Below are 19,760 nucleotides of genomic sequence, written 5' to 3' on the forward strand. Positions count from 1 at the left end.
ATTCCAAGAGCTCAACAGAATCTACTTAAACACTGAGAGTAGTACAGGTGGGTTACTAACTTTAAAAATGTACATTTATTATCCAGGGAACCAGCAATAAGAGCATCATTTTTACAGAAAAGTAAGGCTGGAAGTGCTCTCATGAAGTCCATTCCCCTGCCCCAGGGCAAAATCAACTATACATAAACCATTCCTGACAGATATTTGTCTAACTTGTTCTTAAAAACCTTCAGTGACAGAGGCTTTGCAATCTCCCTAGGCAATTGGCTGCAGTCCTTAACTATCCTTACCATTAGAAAGATTTTCCTAATGTCTAACTTCAATCTCTCCACTACAGCAAACCTGACTGTTACTTTGTGCTCTATCCCCAGCAGAACTGGAAAACAGTTTCTATTACTTTACTCTTTACATGGAATTTCCATATATTTTTAAATGGTTATCACATCTTCCCTCACTCTCCCATTCCCTAAATGCATAATGGTCAACTAGGTCATATGCAACCTACTGGAGCAATTTATCTGGTCTCCAATGTAGTCCCCTCAAGGAACTTCCCTATTCTGGCACTGCCACCCTTGTGCCAGAGACATCTCCACCCAAAACGCTGGCAGTTAAGCAAAACAAGATGCAGGGAGAGAAGCCAAACTGGATGGCAGCCTCTGAAATTGCCTTCCTGCAAAGAAAGGTCCCACACAAACCAGCATAAGCCACCGTGGAAGAGATGTGACGTGGGGGAAGGTACTCACCCCAGAGAAGGGCAGATGAGGAGAGGAAGAGTTGAGTCTAGAAAAGAGGGAGAGAGGCTCTTACAAAACCTGGAAATAGGTTGCACTTAGTTGTCAGGAAGTGGGAAAGCTCTGGAAACAAAGATGAAGGAAAGCAGTGAAAAGCAGGAAGATTTGGAAGAGAAGTGCAACCAAATGTACAGATGGGGAGGGATGAAGGAGTTTCAATACAGAGAGAGGAGATGTTGTCACTGATGGCAAAAGAGGCAAAGAGAGGTTGGGACAACATGAAACACAGGAGGAAATGCAGCAGGAGTCCTGTGTGCCAGGAAATACAGCACAGAGGTGGTGACACTGGAGAAGCTCCACCAAGTTGTGTTTCCATGAGCATGAGGATCTTCCAAGAGATGAATTCTCTTTCTCTGCTACAGCAGGGCCTGTGGGGGTGCCAGCCAAGCTGAGGAGCTGCTCCTTGGGAGTAACCTGGTCTCTCTGGATATGGCCCAAGGTCAAGCTTCAGTGACAATGACTTTCAGACATAAGGCTGCGAGGGATTACGGAAAGATTTGAGGGTGCCATCACTTTCACAGGGAAAGGTGTGAGGGAGAAGATATGCAGCTATGACAGAATGGGATCAGGAGATGACAGGGAAAGTCAGTGCTAGATTGAAGGGCAGCAGCACAGAGCCTCTTACTATTTATTCTGGTTTCCATAGTGCCAGAACTAATAATCCCTCCAGTGCTGCTGAGGGTCACAGGGCAGGAATGCCTCTGAGTCAGCCCAGGTCTGACAGAGCCTGTGCTGAGATGGAGTTAATAAAATCCTGAAGAACCTAGACTGACCTTGCAAGGTCAGGAGGCTTCATACACTGATTCCTAATCCCTCCCACAGTGCTCCCATTATCCTTTGATCATCCTGGATGTCTCTGTGCCACACACTCCCCAGTGATGGAGGGCAGACTTCAGAATCACAGTGTTCTCCTAAATGAGCACTCAAAACACACACTAGTGAAGGAAGTGGCTGATTTTAAAAACAGACCTTGGCTGTCCAGAATTGCCACTGCTGTTATCCCAGCACTGGCATGGCACTGGGAATGGCCAGTGCAGAAGGTGCAGAACTTTGTGTGCAAGCGAGAAGGTCCTTCTGACCATCACCCCAAAGCAGCGCTGAGTCACAGCCACATCTTGGCATGCCCCTCAGTGCATCAGACATGCCCTGACACAAATCTGCACTACTTCTGGGAACCAAGGGAAAAAATCCTCAGAAAGTTTGAGAGTTACTGCTCTGGTCTGAAAAAGACCCTTTTTGCAGTTCCCAGGGGTTATGTTGTCTAGACCTCTGGCCATTCATTCTGCTCTTCTCTGGATGCTTCCAACAGGCCCACAGAGCACTGCTCGGAGCAGAAATAGTACATCAGCCACACAAATGCCAAGTAGAGTGGAAAAATCATTTTGCAGGCAGACTCCTGTCCATATATTCTAGCACAATATTCATGGCACAGAATTGTTGATTCATAGCCATTTTCTGAACTCTTGCAACTGCCTGTCTGTTTTCAGCAGACCTGGTGTCTCACCAGTTATTCTACATTTTGATTTGCACAGCTGATTATTCCTGTTGAACCACAATTTAGAACTTGTCCTTGATGAACTGCATCATATTTATTTCAGATCAGTTCTCCAATATATCACATTAATTTTGAATTCTAGTCCTGTGCTCAGAGGGTTTACATCCTCCCCCTGGTTGGTGTCATCTGGAAATTTTGCATGCAGATTCCATCATCTAAATCATTAATTAAAATATTGAATATTTTCTGGCAATCTAGGGCAGAATCCCACTTGACAGATCCTTCTGGTTTGACTGTGAATCACTAGTAATTATTCTGAGAAGAGCTTTCCAGCCAACTGTGTACCCACCTTGTAGCCCATTGTGCCACCTTGTTTATGAGAAGCTGAAAAGACTTCCAAAAATCAAAATATATTATTTCTCTGCTTACAAGAAAATTAGGCTCCACTGACAAGGTACCTTCTGGGGAAAAAAAATCCATGCAAATTCATTTATCATATTATTATCTACAGGCTAATTATTAAAAAAAATCAGTTTACTATTTGATTCAAACTTTCTTCCCCAAGAATATAAGATAAACTAGCTACTCCAATGGGTACATGGAAGGACCCAGAAGAGTTTATGCACAGGTGCAGTGTTTGCTCTTTCATAGAGTTTTTGAACCTAATCTGTCCTCCAAATGTTCTCCAGTGTAGCCACTAATTGTTCAGAGATTGCTTCAGCTATTTCACCCAATGTTGAAGAGATAATTTAATAAACTCCATCTTGTTCTAAAACACCCATTATCCCATCTCATTAATTTATAATCTGTTCTTTTCCTGCTCTAGTTGGAATTCTTACCTTTCTCAAGGTCACAGTTCTTTTCCTGCCACTTGATTCCAGATCAGTCTTTTAGGCAAAGAACGATACAAAAACTTACATGAACTACTCAATCCTCTCTGCACCATCAGATTATGACTTTTTTAACTGACATTTTGTAATTCCCTGTCAACTAGTAGCCCAGAAACTCGGTCTTCCTCTTATAATACTGAGAATGTAGTATGTTTCTTTGTTATCACACCCTTTATTAGTTGTACCTTGTTCTGTGAACTGGCCTACCTGATTTGACCCTTGCATTTTTCTCATCTTCTTTTACACTCATCTTCAGTAACATATTGAGTTTCCACCTTAGGTATGAGTCAGATTATCAGATCATATAATTTTGTCTCTTCTTGTCCCTTTTTACTGGAATGCCTTTCATCTGGGCTTTTTTTACTCTTTATTTTGACTGGGAAAGAAAAAGTTATTTCCTTTAAAAATTGCCAGAATTTCTCAGATTTGTATCCCAGGAAACATTACCTATCAGTTCTATGAGCTGAATGCAATATACTTTCTTGCATACTACTGCTTTTATTCTCAAATTCTCTTCTCACCTTCTGAAGAATGACAGGCTCACTCTTTCCTGATTGCTACTACTCAAATTGCATTTTACCATCAGAGGCTCAGCCATCTCTTTCCTAATCAAGCCTAGGAGCACTCCCCTTCCACTGCTCTTTCTACATTCTGTAATCCTGAACCTGTTATCCTCACATGATCTACTGAATTCAGTATGTAGTATGTAAATTGGAAATATTCTAAATCTCTGCTATTCTTTGGTAATACATGATAAAATGACTGTGTGAGCCCATCTTTTGGGACAAGAGCCATCTGCAAAAAAGGGAGTCTTTGGCATCAGTGCCAGTAAAATGAGCGTACAGACAGGATCAAAGTATCTCCTAGCCATAACTGCAAACCTTTCCACAGGTAACAACAAATAGCAAAGTGGAAAGGAGTTTTAGGAAATACTCTGACCATGGCTGCACAGAGGCACTGTCCTCCCAGGCTTCTTTTGCCAGCACTCTGGTCAGCTATAAATTGAAATTATTCCTCTGGTTGTTGCAATAGCTGCAATCACTTAGCATGTCTAGATTCAGTGTTGACACCACACAGGCTTCAGATATCAAAGCTTTTTTGTACAAATTAGCTCCCTTCTCATGTGGCCATGCCCCCTCTGCTGCTAGCAGATATTGTTCTCTCCTACAGCTAAACTGGCACTCCAACAAAACAAAAGGAGCACGACAGCAAGGATCAGAGGAGCGACCATATGCACCTGCCATTACATTCTTACTGCAACTCTTAAATTAGCATAGCACAGTCCAGTGGATCTCTCTGAGAAATATGTACCTACCCATTGTTTATTATGGCTGAGAACATCACATAAATCTCATAAGGAGCAAGAAAGATCTCCAAAAAGTAAATATAGATATCAATTTGATACAAGTTGGAAGTTTTCTCCTCATACAAAGGAAATATTATTCAACCTGTTTCTTTAACAAGTCTCCTGAATGTTTGGTGCACCTTAATATTTAATAATTGTTTAGTGCAGCTGCCAAGATTTGAATATGTTTATTAACATCTTTACCTAAGGGCAATTCCAAAGGAATATAAGAATTTCTTACAGCAGACCAAGCAATCTTCATGCCGTTAAGTCTCCAGAACAGGTCTGAATCTGAATCTGCTGGGTTGCACCACTGTCTGACTGTTGTCCTGGGCTTCCGGGGAACCCAGTTTCATCTCTCTGAATTTTATGCAGTTCTGCTGGCCAGGTGTTTCCCATCCAGCAGCAATCATGAAACCTCAGCTTTCCAACACACCCCTCCCCAAGCACCCTGGTCACAGTGCCAACTTCTGGGAGCTAAGGGGCAGCAGACACAGTGGCAGAAGAGTGTAAAACTGGACAGAAAATAATATAGTAAAGGAAGGGTGTTAGAAGTAATAGGGTTTCCAGGAAAGGAGAGAGCCAGGTTAAGGAAGAGAGCAGATATCCTCACAGTTGGGAATTTTGGTGGAAAGCAAAAGAGTGACAAAAACTCCTAGGGAAGAGCTGAGAACTGGAAGCGAGCAGCAAGGACAAGAACAGCAGTGGGGAGCTTTAGGAGTGTGCTGCTGTCTAGACAGAGGAAGGAGAGCCCTGTGGTTGTCCCAGACTTCACCTCTCCCATCAGCACTGGAGCACATGTGGAGGAGAGTTCCTGTTTCCTCTCCTTCAGGACACGTCTCACTGGCATGCACAGAAACCAGGCTGTAAATCAAAGCAAGGCAACACAGACAGTTCAGAGCTGCACCACCACTCCAAACCACTGTGCTGATGCAGACAGCTGGACACAGAATCACACCCACTGCAGCTAAAACTCCTTCTAAAGGAAAATATTTTATATTAGAAAAATAAATGTCTCACATATTACTAGTGTACATTGTGGTACTAATCCCTTATCTAGACCTACCAAAACAAGAGCAATATCCAGTTGATTTTCTATGCATTTTTTGCTGCATCTCAGCTGGCTGGCAGACATGGAAACAAAGCAGCAGGATCTGCTCATCCTCTTTTCCTCCTCCTGCGTCTCTAATCAGAAACTATCCCGTACGGGGAAAGCACTACGTGAACTCCAGCAGACTTTACACTAGAGGGAGCTTTCCCCAGAAAGTCACACCACCGTGGCGTCCTCTTTCTCATTACATTATATTTAATCCATCTACAGAGAAATACACTGGACTGAGGTAAAACAATTCCCATTTAAACCCCCCAGTTTAGCCAGCTCAGGCACTGCAGCAGGCCAGTGGGGCAGAGGTGGGAGTACAGAGAGGGTGCCTGGCAAGGTCTGCCCAGAGATGTGCTCCAGCAGACAAGATAAGGCTCAATACTGACATGTTGCTGAGAAGCCTCCTGATATGAACCATGTCCATCCTACAGCCTCACCAAACTCCTGTGCTGAGCACAAGAGCAACTTTACAGACTACATTTTATACTGACCCAAGAGACCACTCATGGTTAAGCTGTTAATGAGTACTTTAACGAGGAAAGCTGAGATAAACTTTCCCCAAGGCTCATGGCCATCCATTTCTGAAAGCAGAAACATGAATAAATAACTGTGTTCCTCACTGCTAATACAAGTGTTGAACTGGTCTTCAAGTGAATTGTTTAAAATTACTATTTAAGCTGAAAGTACTACAAGATGCTAATGACAGTCACAACCTATTCATTTTCTAAACTCCAGTAAATCATCCTGAGAATATGAGTGGAACTAGAACAGTGTCGCATTCCTATTTTCTGGAAAAATCTCTTTGCCCAGGATTTTTCTCCTGGGAAGCTGAGAAGCCTCAGAGAAAAAGGAAAACAATAATTATCTGATTTGCTTCTCCTGTGTTTTGCTGCTTTGGAATGTGTTTGGACATTGTTTACTACAGGTGATTGTTTCATTGGATTTCTGGTGTGTTTTGACTCAATGGCCAGTCAGGGCCAAGCTGTGTTCGGACTCTGGAAAGAGTCACGAGTTTTCATTATTATCTTTTTAGCCTTCTGTAAGTATCCTTTCTGTATTCTTTAGTATAGTTTAGTTTAGTATTCTTTAATATAATGTAGTATCATAAAATAATAAATTAGCCTTCTGAGAACATGGAGCCAGATTCATCATTCCTTCCTGCCACAGGGCACCCAGCAAATACAATAGAACAGAAATCCTTACCTGTGAAAGCATTTGTGGCCTGAAAACCAGCTTCCTGCATACTGCTCTTCCAGAGAAGCTTGAGATTCCCGTCTCAACCTGTCCTTACTGGAGACAACTGCTGAGCTTGTTGCTGTCAAGTCACTTCCATCGTAGCTCATCAGAGTCCATTTCTCTTTCCATTCCTGTATCTGGCACCATCCAGTTCCCACCTGTTCCCAGGTCTTGCAATGTGTAAGCAGAAGGGATCTGCAATAAAACTAAGGAGAAGTGTTGGAGAGTTCCATCAACCAGCCAGCCAGAGGATTTGTGCCATGATGAATGTGAAAATGAAGCAAATCTCCTGTCAAGACTTCCCTTCCCTTTTACAATTAAGTTCTAATCCTGTGTTCATCCAGCACCATTTTTTCAGGTCTTGGCCAATGGTGATGTTCAATTGTCTCTCCTCTCTTGTGTTCCTCTCCCCTCAGGCACGCTCACTGAGAAATTAAAAAAGAAGAGATTATGTTTCCTGATGACCTGTAGCAACACTAAAATTAACAGACTCCAGGGAACAAAAACCCAAAATACATTATCAGGGATTGATTGTACACATTAAAGGAGATCTTCAGAAGGCAAATCTTGTGATTTTGCTGAGATGCAAAGTGTGACCACACAGCTCTTTGAAGTGCAAAGAGGAACAGTGCTGAGGGTGTCATATGCATCTCTGAGAACATGATATGATTTACATTTCAAAAGCCATATTTAGCAGAGATGGGGGCAGCAATACAATAACAAAATTGCAGTTAAAAGAGAAAAGGAAAAATACTCAAGGCTCTCAAGTCTAGTCTATTCAAAACCACAGTGAAACTATTAGCATTTCATATAGCTGCTTCCCTCCTTTTCTGGAGCAGGAAAAGAGAGAGCTGGGTGCCAACACTATATATGCCATTCTTACAGTCTTCTGTGGTTAAAAGCCTCTGCATTTCTTCCTGTCGATTACCAAACTTTGTATGACTTGCTGTAGATTATCTTTTAAAAAATCTCAATTGTAACACAGATGATACAATTCAGATGCCTTCAGACATTCAATGAGGTTGGTTAAAAACACCCACAGGCTACTCAGGCAGAAAGGTGGTTACATTTTACTTGATACTGCTACTTCTATATAGCATGGATACTTATAGCTCACTGAAAACTACAGCTTATTCCAGGCCCAGCTTTTAAAAACTAGGATAAAATTAATGGGGTGAAAGTGAACAGCAGACAGGCACATGTTTAAGGAGAAAATTATTTTGGAAAACAAGGAAGAAAGAAAAGAGGACTTTTCTTTGGAAAAGGATGGAGGAGAACCCATCACTCTCCAGCCATCCTGTTCCTCGTGCAATGATGCTCAGCTCACTACTCCCAGCTCAGTGGCACAGGCAGGTTGAAAATATATCTGTGATGATCTTATGACCTACCAATGGATTTTAGATGATGAGCCCAGCCAGGGCTTGCAGTACAGGACTGGACCCAAGGTCTACCTGCTGGAGCAGCCCCTGTCAGAGTATGGCAGTCCCAGCAGCCTCTGCTTTGCAGAGCATTGCAAGAGCCAGCTCAGGGAGCAGGTGGCAATAACGCACTGCTTGCTCCCCAGCCCCACACCACCCTTCACCCTGACCTGCAGCATCTGGAGATGAGTTTATATGCTTCAGAACAAGTCTGTTTTGGACTCTGAATAGCCCAGAGAGTCCAAAACCGCAGAGAAGACGCTCATGCTCCTTGGGGTACAGTCAGCCAGGCCTCGAGGGTTTCACCAGAGACCCACCTTGGGTGAGGGACAGAAAGGATCTCTCCTCAAGTGTGCCACTGAAACCAAGCGAGCCTGACACCTGATGAATGTCATTTTCCTTGCAACACACTGAATGAAAGCCAGCTGCTAGCAAAGATGAATCTCAATGGTATCGCTTTTCCCCCCAGTTTTGTAATGCCACTATTACTGAAGAACACATGTTTTTTGCCTCAACACGCAGCACAGGAATGACTGATTAGTTACTTGTATTCAAATCTAGTCATTTGCATTCAGATCAAATAAGGTTACAGAACAGATTTTAAATGTTTTCCCCATTTCTTACCCAAACATCTCAACCAAACAGAGAAGCAAGTGGAAATTAAGGGAGAAAGAAAAAAAATTATGTGTAGTATCTTTTATCAGAAAAGACTGCATAAAAAAATTTTAGAATAGTGTTTAAAAAGCCATTATTCCTGAATATTATATAGGTTCTTGAGATACTTTTTCAACCCTTTGAAGTGCTCAATGCAACTAATAACAATTTCATATGAGGCTATTTTATTCTAAAATATATATAACTGAGCAAATATAATATATATACACAGCAGCATATAGTTCTTTTGGGTCTTAACATTGTGCTAATTATTCTATAATAACTGTAGGTGGATGCTGTACTCATTCCCCAAGCTTTCTCTCTAGAGGCCTAAGTTTCCTCTATATTTATAAGAAGAGGTCCATATTTACATTTACAGTCTTCTAACTTTTGATTTTGGTTTATAAATCCAAAATTTTGATGCTTCTATTTTCAACATTTTCATTTCACATCTTAGAGATGCTCAAGAGATGTGCAGTAACACATTAGCATCCAGGGAAATTCTCCTTTTTGATTTCTATATATTAGATATAATAAACTTCTAATTCTTAAAAGAAAAAAGTATTTTCACTTTACTGAAATTATTATTTTATTGGAAGAATAATTATTCTCCACATCTTCAATAGTTTGGCTAAATTAGTTAAGAACCCAGTAGTGCTGAAGAAATGCTACAACACTCTCAGTAACCACTGTTTATTACATGGAAAGATGTCATTTTAACAACATTACAAGAAACTGAAATATTTCAAGAGTTTGTTCAGAGCTTAATATTCAAAGGATAGTGCACTGCATCAGGTTTAAGTCCTTCCTTAAGGACTCAAGGTATGCTGGTATCTCTTGATTGCCCTGAGTGTTTTCTATTCAGTGCAAAAGTGCTCTTCTCCTGTGCCAGGTAACAAACTCAGAGGTGGCTGCAGGATGGAAAGAACTGGAGCAGGATGTTGGGGCAAGCCTGTGAAGTGCTCAGCCCTTGCTGGGCCTTGTCACAATTCAAAACCAAGTTCAGTACTTATAAAGTGCTTCTCCCTTACAGCTACATGGCCTGTTTGGTGATCTTTTTCATTAGGCAGATTTTCATCAGTCACATTTGCACAATTTCAAGTTTCTCGATTACGAATGCATCCAGGTGAAGACGACAAAGCAGCCCAAATAATACCACAGCAAATAAGGAAAACTGAAAATTTCACTTAAAACAGCATGTAGAGCTACAACCTTTCTATTGTACTTCACATTATCCAGAAATTTTCCACTAAAGCTGAGCTTATGTTTAAAAGGAGGAGGTTTTTGTTTGTTTCCCAACACACTGGCATGTTTGCATGCATGGAAAGGGTCGGGACCTCTGCTGACACATTTCAGCATGGCTCAGCCAACTCCAGTGAAGCCATGTGTTTATCCTTTTCTACCAGAGTGGTGCAGAAATGCTGAACCAACCTGCTTAAGGGCCCAAAGAGTGAAAATACCTATCTAAAAAGAGAGAATAAACAATACTGATAGAACTGTAATAAGGTGTGATCTTTGATGTAACTTTTTTGCAGCCTGCAGAGACCCCAGTGGGGACTGATTAGCTGGCAAGAGAAAATGTGGACTAGAAACAACAGAGATTTTCTCTTTGCTCCATCTGTTGCCTTCTTTCCAACAGCAACAAGAACTCTGCTTCCACTTCTGCTTTCATTCATCTACTCTGCAGTGTTTTATGAGTCTCAGGAGCAAACCAGAGCAAACCATTGTGCTGTATAAATATGTAGCTGTGCTGTAAGGATTTTGGGCTACTATGCACTTACACAATGGAATATCTAGAAGAAAAATCAAATCCACTTGTTTTCATCCTCTCCACTTTTCTCAGATTTGGTCCTGAGAAAGACATCACCATCTAAACCTCACATGAATTGCAAACAGAAAGAATTTTGACTATTTAACATCTTTTGTGTCTTACACATTCTCATGGTATATTTAGCTAGCAAACATGTTATTTCCCTTTTCTAAACTTTCAAAGATGCAAAAGGGTAACGGTAAAAAAAAGAATCTGAGGGAGAAAAATAAGCAAAGAGTATAATTAAATTCTGCATTAATATCTACATTTTATGAAGTATTATGCAACCATCAGCCAGGACAAGACTGGAGGAACTTGTTCTGAAAGAAGAAGTGAAATATTGCTTTTTCCAAGACTGATATTTCTGTAACATCTTGAAAAACTCAAAAGCACTGGCTGACATGTAAATGCTGCAAATTGGGTTTTTTTTGTCTGGAGAGGGGTTTTTTCCATTTCCTTTCACTATATAAAGTCTGCTTCTCTGGCTCATGCTTTGGTTCCCACACAGGCTTGAAGAACTCCCTCAGTGTGTTGCCAGAAGAGCTACATCCATAGGAAACACTTCTTGTGATAGCCCTTGGCATCCTTTGGGATGCTAAAGGACAGCATTTCACTAAGGTGTACAACACATTTCCTAACAGGGATATCTGTACAGGGAGCCCACGCATTCACACTTTTAATAAAGTTACTGGAAAACTTGTGAGCTGTGCTTTAAATTAAATTAATCCAGGGAGGACTCATGCTTGGATTTCTTGCTCTCAGGTGAAGGAGTGTGAAAGGGGAGAGAGCTTAGCACCAGTGCTAAGTAAATCCTGATTCTTGGGAAATACTGTGCTCCATAACTCAAAGACCACTTAAAAAACTCAAGGCAACTTTCACAGGAGACCATACATAACTCAAGCAGAAATCCAGATGTTCAAAATATGTTTATCTAAGCACATCTTTCTCTCCCTCACACACACATGCACACATATAATTTGTTTTTACTTTCAATCTTCAATATTTGCATAAGTCAGCTGGGACTTTTTAAACAGCTGCTGTATTTTACTTTTTTGGTGCATTTCAGTGACATACAAAATGAGTTCATATGTTATGTTATACACATTTATATTCCTACAGATATTATCAGATACTCTTAAGCTTGTCAAGGAATTGTGTCCAAGCTTCTTCTTACATCTTTTTGGTTACAGCACTCCCTAAATTGGAGGAAATGGAGAACAAGCAAAGCAAGGTGGTCTTTTTTTATTAGCTGAAGCAGGAAACAGGTCTTGAGAAGAGGGCTTATGGCCAAACGCCAGCAGTGTTTTTCCTAGCCTGTTAAGAAAATGTTCTATAAAGCAAAATATATCCCAAACACCAGCACATGCTACAAAAAACATTGCAGACAAGATCCAGTTAAAAAACAAAAGGATAACTGTTTCAGTACAGACACTTCTGCTCTCCTTCCTCCTGTTTATTTCTTTCTGGAGTGAAGAAACAAACTGAAGCAATGGCAAAAATTGGTCTGTCTGGTAACTTCATGCTGAAGTAAATAGCCTCTGGTAACCATGTAGAAAGTATTATTTCCCAGAATCACAGAATATGCCAAGTTGGAATAAGAATTATCAAGTCCAACTCCAGGCCCTGCACAGCACCATCCCCAAGAGTCACACCACGTGTCCAAGAGCACTGTCCAAGCAGCTCTTGAACTCAGGCAGCCTTGCTGCTGTGACCACTTCCTTGGGAAGCCCTTTCACATAGGAAGAAATCCTATAAATAACCCATAATGCAAACAAACATGTCACAATCCCTTCCATTCATCTTGTTAAGTGAAATAATTGAATCCTCTATTTTCTATCTCGGCAAACAAACTAAGAAGCCATACATTTTATCATAGCTGTGCTGACAGAATGCAGTCAGTGGAAAACTTTACTAAGATCTCCATGGCAAACTACTGGATTTGGATGAGATAATTATTGGGAGAAATTGTACAAGCTGTGTTATGCGGCGCAAGTAAGAAGATTGCATTTTTTATTTTTGCAACTTAATAAAACTATAATTATCCAAATCTGTCACGAGAAATTATTAATCATGCTGCTCTGTGAACCTGACCAGTCAAAGAAAAACTTGACCTCTGAATTTTATTTGCCAAAATAACAAAAAGGTAGTAAGAGCAGAATCCAGTCTCAGTATTTTTCTAAGAAAGGGTCACTATTTGAATTTGCAGAAGGCTGGTAAAAGCAAAAATTACACTGAACAGTAATTGAACAGATTGAGAAAGAGATGACAAATTTTTGACTGGTGTTTCTGTGACTTGTTTGGGAAATGAGCAGTAGACAGAAACCATGGGAATCCTGCATATCTCAAGACTTTGAGTATCCAACATCCAGCTACAATCCAAAAGGCATTTAGCAATGCTGCACACCACTGGAAAAACTGTGGTTGTTGGTCACAGCTGCAGAACCTGACCATCCTGACAAGGAGCAGTAGGACAGGGAAGTGACTCATTTAACCCTGGCATGCCACAATGGATATGTGAGCAAGGAGGGGACACCTCAGGAGAATACAACACAGCCACTGCTGCTCTGCTGTCAGACCATCATCAATGCAGAGCTGAGCATACGATGAGACACATTTGTCTCCTTCTCCACTCCCACAGAAACCCATGGCTGCTTCAACAAAATCTTTCTTCTGGCTCCCTTTCACATCATCCTGAGAACCCACCACACAGACACACTCACTGTATGTTGTTTACAAGCTCTCCATTTGCCAAGTTTCTGGTTTTTTATCAGCCAACACAAGCTCCTCAAGCTCTTTATTTAGGCTTTTAGGTGTAACAGGAGCACATGGTTATTTGCCATCTCCATGCATTTCTGTTGCATAATAAAACCAAATGGGCAATGCTTCTTTTCTGGAGCAAATTACAATTATGTCATACATGCCCATCATCCCCAAAAGATCCAATGTCAGGCTTCCCCTCTCCACTGACAGCATTTTCTGGTCAAGGGCATCACATCCACCAAAAAAAGGTGCACAGATGATAGCAGCTTCTCCCACTGCATTGATTAGAGCAGCCAAAACGCCTATTACACACAAGGAAGACACAGACACACACACCTACTTGGCTCAAAAAAGTCAGACTTGTGTGGATCTAGCCAAGCTGCGCTTTGTTTCTGAAGGCAGAAATATCTGCACATTGTTCTGGAAAGAAAATGTAGAAGACAGTATCTCTCATGTGAAAATCTCAAGCATCTTAGGGACACAGAATGGCAGAGTCCTCCCACAGTATGAGGGACCATGGAAGTAAAAATATATGGGAATCTAAAAATTCAAGGGTTGGTTAATAAGAGTTACCCCAAATTATTCCAATTTCTATCAAAACACAGGGTACAACTGAAAAAGCACAACACTGCGCTCATTTCAACAAATGCAAAATGCAGAAGAGGACTGTTCTAACTGGAATGAAAAAAGAACTGATGCTGAAGAGACCCTCTGGGGTGAGGAAGCTGCTGGAGAATGAAACCACTGTCTTGGAGTACAAAGCTACTACCTGCACAGCACTGGGGTTTGCTATGCACAACTCTGGGGACTGAGTGTGCTCAGCCAGCCTGAAGAAGGACATAGTGTCCTGTGCACCTGGGCCATGACCAAAAAAAATCCTCTTCTGCTAAGGAGTCAAGCATGAGTTATACAATTGTATTAGCATTAACTGACACCATATTATTTGAAGAAACACTGATAAGAATGGCCAAACTTTCTGGAATGCTGAATCAGTCAGTGCAATTAACGCCCATCTGCTGTGATCAGCAGCTGTTCAGGAGGGCAAGGGGAGTAAGAGGAAAGTCCACTAGTATTTTATGCACATTACTACACAAAACTAGCTCTATCTTCCTGTGAATCAAGCCATACCACAAAACTTCATTTGGTTTATTGACAGTGTCTCAGGAGCCAACATCATCTGCATGCTGCGTGAAGAAATGCAAATGGAACGTTATGCAGACAAGAAAAACCCAATTTGAAGAAAATGTTGACAGCACTGAGCACATCAGCTACAGGGTGTTCCCAGCACTGCTTGGAGCAGCACAAGAGACCCAGGCAGTCTGTGCAGTGCAGGCTCATGTGTATGCCTCTCCCAGCCTCAAGAAGGCGTGCAACTATTTCTGGCTACACAGACCCACTTTACTTCCAGTACCATAGAAATCTTAAAAATATGTTTAACAGTATCCAAAGGGACCCTTGTTATAACAAATACCTAAAACTTCTCCTATAGAATGGCACTAGATTTTAGATGACTGAAAATCCATGAGGTTTGCTGATGCACACTCTACCAGCTTTTGCACACTGAACTACAACCATCTATATGAAGTAATAAGAGTTTAAAATTCCTGTTATTTGCCTCCATTAAGACCAGGTCTCCATTTTGACCAGTATCTAACCAAACTGGTATGTTTAAATTGCATCTCCATCATTATGGGTAAGCTCTGAACTTAATGGAACAATTCAAATGGATCCAAACCATTGCTTCAACATGGTCTCCTGCTGCTCTGCTTTCCAGAGCATCCACTTGAATGTTATCCTCTGAATGACACTAGATAACAAGAAGATCAATATGTATCAGAAGCCATATCCAAGCAAAACTTTCTCCTGTGTCTACAGTGGTCTTGTCCATGCCAGACTAAGGAAAATTAGCTTTGCCTTATTACTCAATAATCCAGATAACACTGAAGAAAGTGCTCTTTCAGCATTTTAAAGGCGTGTGCTTTTGAGCCCTACAGTCAATGGGGCATAAGTAATTGCCTCAGCAAGTCTAGCCACAACTAACAACACAATTTTACTCCAGCTTTCAACACATAAATGAGAAAAGGAACTAAATAACGGGTTAGCATTTCTTGTATTTTTCTTGGACTTGGTACATTGGACTTCATATTTCTGGGCATGTTATCTGATCTCTCTGGGCTTCAGATAAAGTCACTAAAGTACATATAACTTCTACCTGTGGATTAAGGAGCTATAAAAAGCTTAGGGAACAGAAGTGTTACTGGTAAAACAGACAGAAAATGCTAAAGCAGAGCTTTGATTAATTTGATTTTGTTCTCAAGAGAGTATATCATTCTGCCAAAATCCAAACCAACTCAATTAGCACTGTAAAATCATGCCAAAGAATGAGTTTTAACTAAGGTAGAGTTGATGATTCTTTATTTCCAGGTAATACCAACATACATACTCTGCTTCAAGTCTGGCCTTCTTCAAAAAATATACTGGAAACCTACTCCAAAAACTCACAAAAATTCACATGAAAAGCACATCAGGAAAGCAGTATCCTAAGGTGATCAGCTAAATCTCATGTCCCAGAAAACCACAGTTCATTTTCTCCAATTCCTCACTACTCAAGATACAAAAGGAAAAGAGGTTATTTTCTCCCTGTGCTTGAAGGACAGCTTTTTACATAAACAAACTGCATAAAGACATGGGAAGCAATGCTGTTACCTGCTAAATCTGTGAAATTCCCGAGAAGTTCTTGCTTAGCGCAAATAAAAGAGAATCCCAACTCACTCACTTCAACTTTAATTCATGAAGCATTCCTAATCCTAAATGGCAAAACCAAACAACTCATTAAGAGCACCATGTTTGTGTTTGTATCATCTAGTGCCTCATCTATTTTCTGTCAATGTTTTTTAAATAATATATATATTTTAACATGCCCTTGCTGTATTTTAAAATCATTCTTGCTATGCTCACATACAGTGTCTGGATGCAACTGAGGCCTGTGACTGCATGGAAGTGCAGAAGTGTGTTACTGACACAACACTGACAGCACCTCCCTCAGTAACAGCGAGGGGAGGTTGACCAAACAACTCAACAATTGGTATTCTTATGAAGGAAAATTGGGCTGATTTGTTTTTTTCAGGCAAACATCCCATTCAGCTCTTCTCATAATCTCCAGGCATACCATCCCTTAGCTTTGTTTTGTGTTTTACAACAGCCTTTAAAGTACAGACCCACAACTTTTACTCTCAAATGTCCATGAGATTACGTGTGCAGTATTTCACACCTACCTGTCAGTCCTCTCCCCCAGCACCACAACCCTCTGCAATAAAGACAGATTCCTATAAGAAGGGCCTGCACAGTCATAATTTATAAATAACTGCAAACTGTAATTAAAGCTTCACAGCCCCAAACAGAAACACTGCAATCTTGTATTAGAAGAAAATAATGATCTCTGCAGATGAACAATCATTATCTTCCTTGTTAAGTCATGAAGCTGCAGCTTTGTATTTCCCAGCTGTTAACCTATCATCAGTCTTACCATAAAAAAAGAATACTTTTTGCCTTTCAACCCCACCACCCCCCCCTTTAAAACAAGTGGAAAATTTAATGAGAGTCTGACTTTGTGCCTTTGATAATTAAGCTTCCAATATAATGAAATTTGTTTTAACAGGAGCATCTGCTTGCTGCATTGCAGCCCTACAGCTAAGAAAGCATTGGACTTATTAATAAAATACAATAAAGAACTGAACATCTGGGCGGGAAAGATTCACAGAAAGGGAGAAGCTTGTTTTCCTCTCAAAATATTTAGGGGACAGCAAAGCTCATCCAAATAAAATGTAGTTTTTCTGTTGAGGAAGCAGCTGGAATCAATGATGCTGATTATTCTTATTGCACTATATCCTGCTGTAAGAAACAAACCAATTTAGAGGAAACAGAGGGGAAAGCAGGAAAATCTCTCCTGTAATAATCTACCATACATTTAAAAGCTCCTGATAGTGCAACCCATTGCCATGCCCAAGGAACAGGCAGATGGGTATACATAAGTTCTTTCTGCTAACAGCGCTGGCAGAAAAGGGCTTCGTATCAACACTTCAAATACTGAAAAGAGAAAACAGGACAAAAATAAAACAAGAAACACTAAGATCCCAGAAGAGTTAAATAGCTAGAATTTTGGATCAACAATTTGAGCATCTTATATAACACAGTTCATCATATGGTACCCAGTCACTCATGCATCAAGAGCAGAAACTGGGTTAACTACAAAATTTCTCAGAAACAAATTGAAACCTTGATTTTAAAACACTTCTAAATGTGCCAGATACTTCAGTACACTGTTCAAAATTAATTACCATCAAACTAAATATCTGTGCCTCACATTCTTTTTAAATGCAAAATCCGAGGGGCTGCATGCAGATCCTGCAAATGGCACTCGCTTTCTGTAAGGCTATGCAGTATTTCTCTGCGCCCCTGAGCTAAGGGAACATGAAGGTGTCAAAAAACCTTTCTGAAGCAGGATGGCCATGCCAGAACCCACAGGTAAACAGGAATCTTCCGTTCAGCAGTGATGCACAGACTTGACTGCATCGCCCCACCACCAGCTGACAGGGACACACCCCATGCCCTGGGGACCACTGCCTGCCCTCCCGTCTTCTGGGACAGCAGGAAAATATTAAGGGCTGCTATGACTGAGAGGACCACCCCAGAGGAGCTGCATCACGTCTGTTTTCCTATGGCAAATGGAAGGATTACTTTTCTGAGTCCCATTTTTTGGAAGGAGTCGGTTGCTACCCAGTACATGCATAAGCTAGCAAGACTGATCCTGATTTATCTAGACATTTTTCTGCCTCTTCTTATCTCTTCTAGCTTAAACCTCCTTGTCTGGTGTTTATTGGTGTTCTTTGTTCTTAAACAAGATGCATGAAAAAGCAACCAAAACGATGTGTAATATCTGTTCCCTGCCATGATGACAGAACTAAAACCAAACCAGCCAACCCCGCTATGTTAATTCAGTGCACATTATGGATTGGTAATGGGCCATTTTTAGTCACATATATCTTCACAATTTTAAAAGTCAAAGGTTTTGCTACTGTTTGCATCATCTTATACATAAAAATATGTCAATGTAAACCCTATTTTTTATCTGTTGAGACTTCATGACATGACTGAAGCTCCACATTTATTTTAGAGTGCAGAAAAGGCTCTGGGCTTTTTTATGAAAATCATACAGCACTCACAAGGAGAAAAAAATCAAATATGCATTTGCAGAGAGAGCTGTGTGGATTTTTAACAAATAACCAAACCAAATTTACATTGTAGCCAGAAGCAAACATCAAAAACTCCAGTTCAGAGGGGTACTTTTTTAGTAACACAATCACTTCAAGAAACCATTAAAATAGCACAAACTTAAAAGCAGCATTGGCAAAAACTGAATGTAGTTCAATTCCGGTTTCCAACTCAATACCTTTTTTGCACACATATGCTTTGCCTTCCATACTCAGCTGCATAATATAAACCACCAAAGTGCACTTAAAAGTCTGAACTGACAATGCCAAATTTTAATTGAAACAAATGACAGAAGTTGGGCAACACATCAGCATTTTATAGGGAACTTAGCAGCAGTCACAGCTGGGATAAACCTCCACCCCTACAAGTGAGAAAGGGATCTAGTTTCCTCCTTTTATTTTAATCCTTCCTTCAAAAACCCAGACAAATCTGCTAAATTAAAAAAGAAAAAAACCACTGCAAATGAACAGTCTGACAAGTATTGACTTCAGGAAAAATGTTATCTTCTCCCTCTTAATGAATGAAAATACATTCTCCCAATTCAGAGGCGCTTTCTTGCAGCCTTTTTATATGTCAGCAACTTGCAACAATCTCTTGTCATTTTAAGTGCTACGCAAAATGTCTCTGAAAACTGTTGGTGTATTTGTGTATACACTTGTGTGGAAATGTCTTTGTACAAAGCCCTGGATGCAAACCATGCCTGCAGTAAATGCTCTTTTAGAGCACTCCATGCCATCACTGCAGACATTTTACTGCTTAAAGAGAAGACTAATTTACAGTAAAAGAAAAAATCACCTCACAAGAATATGAGCCAATCCTCCTCCAGGTGCTTTTGCTGCAATTAACAAAGCAATTTTGTCATGACAGTGAATGAAATAGAGGCAAAGGACACCTACAAAAATATCAGGAACTAAACACACCACATTCAAATTGAAATCTATTAGCAATACTTCAAATCTAACTTATAAAATCCAGACTTCTCTCTGTT

At 40.6% G+C, this 19,760-nt stretch overlaps 1 protein-coding gene across 4 annotated transcripts in view; it reads right to left on the bottom strand.

Moving 5' to 3' along the window:
• The window catches only part of LDLRAD4 (low density lipoprotein receptor class A domain containing 4), a 273,802-nt gene that overhangs the window by 165,763 nt on the left and 88,279 nt on the right, over positions 1-19,760 (bottom strand). For all 4 annotated transcript variants that reach the window (XM_030967030.1, XM_030967023.1, XM_030967049.1 and 1 more), the window contains one exon: positions 6,827-7,284. In XM_030967030.1, the coding sequence (XP_030822890.1) occupies positions 6,827-6,866 (40 nt within the window). In that variant the 5' untranslated portion in view covers positions 6,867-7,284. The remainder of the gene's footprint in view (positions 1-6,826; positions 7,285-19,760) is intronic.

The sequence above is a fragment of the Camarhynchus parvulus genome, chromosome 2 (assembly GCF_901933205.1).
Source record: "Camarhynchus parvulus chromosome 2, STF_HiC, whole genome shotgun sequence".
NCBI lineage: Eukaryota > Metazoa > Chordata > Aves > Passeriformes > Thraupidae > Camarhynchus > Camarhynchus parvulus.